Source organism: Pectinophora gossypiella, chromosome 3 (assembly GCF_024362695.1).
Source record: "Pectinophora gossypiella chromosome 3, ilPecGoss1.1, whole genome shotgun sequence".
NCBI lineage: Eukaryota > Metazoa > Arthropoda > Insecta > Lepidoptera > Gelechiidae > Pectinophora > Pectinophora gossypiella.
This window is the reverse complement of record NC_065406.1, coordinates 4365047-4367384: the sequence shown is the minus strand read 5'-3', so window position 1 is coordinate 4367384 and position 2338 is coordinate 4365047. Positions and strand designations below refer to the sequence as shown.

Below are 2338 nucleotides of genomic sequence, written 5' to 3'. Positions count from 1 at the left end.
ACCCAACTGGGCACCCTCAGGCCTGTTATCTTAAACGTTGTACCGGGTGAGAGCCTTCAGCGCTCCCCATTTGTCCGGCCAAGTAGTTAATGCCATCTGCGGCAAACCTACAATAAGTCACGTCAAAAAAATAAAAAAAAGCAACAAAATCCGTTGCGTAGTTTTAAAGATTTAAGCTTACATAGGGATATAGAGATATAGGGACAAAGCACTGGCATGTCTTTCCTATTCTAGTTTTTATTTTTATTGAAGCTTGTTTTTATTGAAGTAGTGGAACTAGCCTCATAACGTTATATAATACAAGGATAACACATAACATAAGAGTATAATAACACCTATTACTAGGGTTACCAAGTAGATTACCTTATCGTCAATGTAACATGGAACAATAAACATGAACTGCTCCGCTAAACAATAGATACGTTAATTTCTTACGTTTTATGTATGAGTGATAAATTAAATGTAACATCGGCCTTGTTTATTATCCAATCGATATTATTTCGTCTTGTTTTTTTTCTGACCTCTCAAGTTCATATCGAATGGCCCCGAAACTGTATGTTTGGAAACGACAAGATAAAGTCCAAAGCCTCTATGACGCGTTTATGCGGACTCTCAATCAAAATATATTACTATTGTGTGAAAAATTTAAATTTAGATGATCGTTACTACCTTCGTTCCTCATTATATTATACTTCACGATTTTTTAGACCTTAAACTAAGGTCAAACCTATATTATAAAGGCGGACACTGGCTCACAATGAAAACATATACGTTTCCGAGCTTTAAATGAAACATTGCCGATGGAAGGAGTGATTTTCAAGCTGATAAAATTGTTACTTTTAGTGTTATATCTTCACAATGGTAACATATCAATACACGCAGCGAGGCATCAGAACCTCATATACTACTCACTGCCTGAAAAGAGACCACTGAAGAAGGCCCTAGGGTTCATTGAAGACACATACCTGAACTTCACAGAACTCACAAATAAATATGGATATCCTACAGAGCAACACGACGTGATCACTGATGATGGATACATTTTAGCAGTGTTCAGGATATTGCCGAAGTGCGATGGGCAGAAGCGAGGGTTTCCAATAATACTGATGCATGGGATTTATGATTCATCAGACGAATGGATACTTACAGGTCCTGAAACAGGACTCGGTTACATACTTGCCAATAACTGCTACGACGTGTGGGCCGCTAACCACAGAGGAAATGTATACTCCAGACGTCACGTCACTCTCAACCCCAATAAGGACGCAGATTTCTGGGACTACACCTTCGATGAACACGGCTACTACGATGTGCCTGCTATCGTCGATTATGTGTTACGTATCACACAGCAACCCAAAGTGAATTACATTGGTCATTCTCAAGGTACTACAGATTTCTTCGTAATGGGATCTCTGAGGCCAGAATATAACAATAAAATCCAGATGTCGTTTCATTTATCACCTGTTGCGTGGATGAAAAATATTGCAAGCCCTTTGCCAAGACTCGTTGCCCCAGCAAGTAAGTCTATTAGAAGATTGCTGGATGATTTAGGATTTAGAGAATTGTTCGCGAAGCACCAGTTTATTCATTCGTTACTAGAATTCTTGTGTCAATTCGCTCCTGATGATATATGTGGCGAAGCATACACAGCAGCTACTGGATACAAGAGAGGAAACATATCTTCACGAAACCTGGCCGTGTCGTTCGGGCATCTATTTGCTGGTATTTCAAGCAAAGACCTCGACCATTTTGGGCAGTTGGTAGCGACAGGGAGATTTCAACGTTATGATTATGGAATGAAGGAAAACATCAAGAGATATGGTTCGCCGATACCTCCAGAATATGATGTATCCAAAATCACTTCGGCTGTAGTTCTTATTAGTGCTCAAAACGATGGAGTGTCTAGTTTAAAAGACGTAGAAATATTAGCTTCAAAGCTACCGAATTTGATAGAAAATTACTTAGTTCCAGACCCCAGCTGGAGTCACAACGACCAAGTATTCGGCAAGAAAGCTCCAAAAATAGTGTTCGCGAAAATAGTAGAACTACTTAACAAATACAACTCCTAAAAATTAACATGTGACACAAAAAGATAAGTTAAAATGTTTGAGGAAAACATTTGAGGTAAGTACCTAATGGGAAAAAGTGTAAAAAATATTCGTATTCTAAAAAGTTTAACTCCCAAAAAAAACTAAATATAAAAATTGTTGACTAAAATTGGCGCAACCTTTATAAACTACACCAAAGATTGTGTAATATTTACAAGTGATTTCTAATAATGAACGTTACTACAAATAAAATAAAATATAAGATAGCTATTAGGCAAAATTTCTCAAGT

General features: G+C 37.6%; 1 protein-coding gene across 1 annotated transcript; it reads left to right on the top strand.

Moving 5' to 3' along the window:
• Positions 1-800: 800 nt before the first annotated feature.
• LOC126382269 (lipase 3-like) lies at positions 801-2069 on the top strand. Its single transcript, XM_050032082.1, has one exon. The coding sequence runs from the start codon at positions 801-803 to the stop codon at positions 2067-2069; it is 1269 nt and encodes a 422-aa protein (XP_049888039.1).
• The last annotated feature ends 269 nt before the right edge of the window (positions 2070-2338 follow it).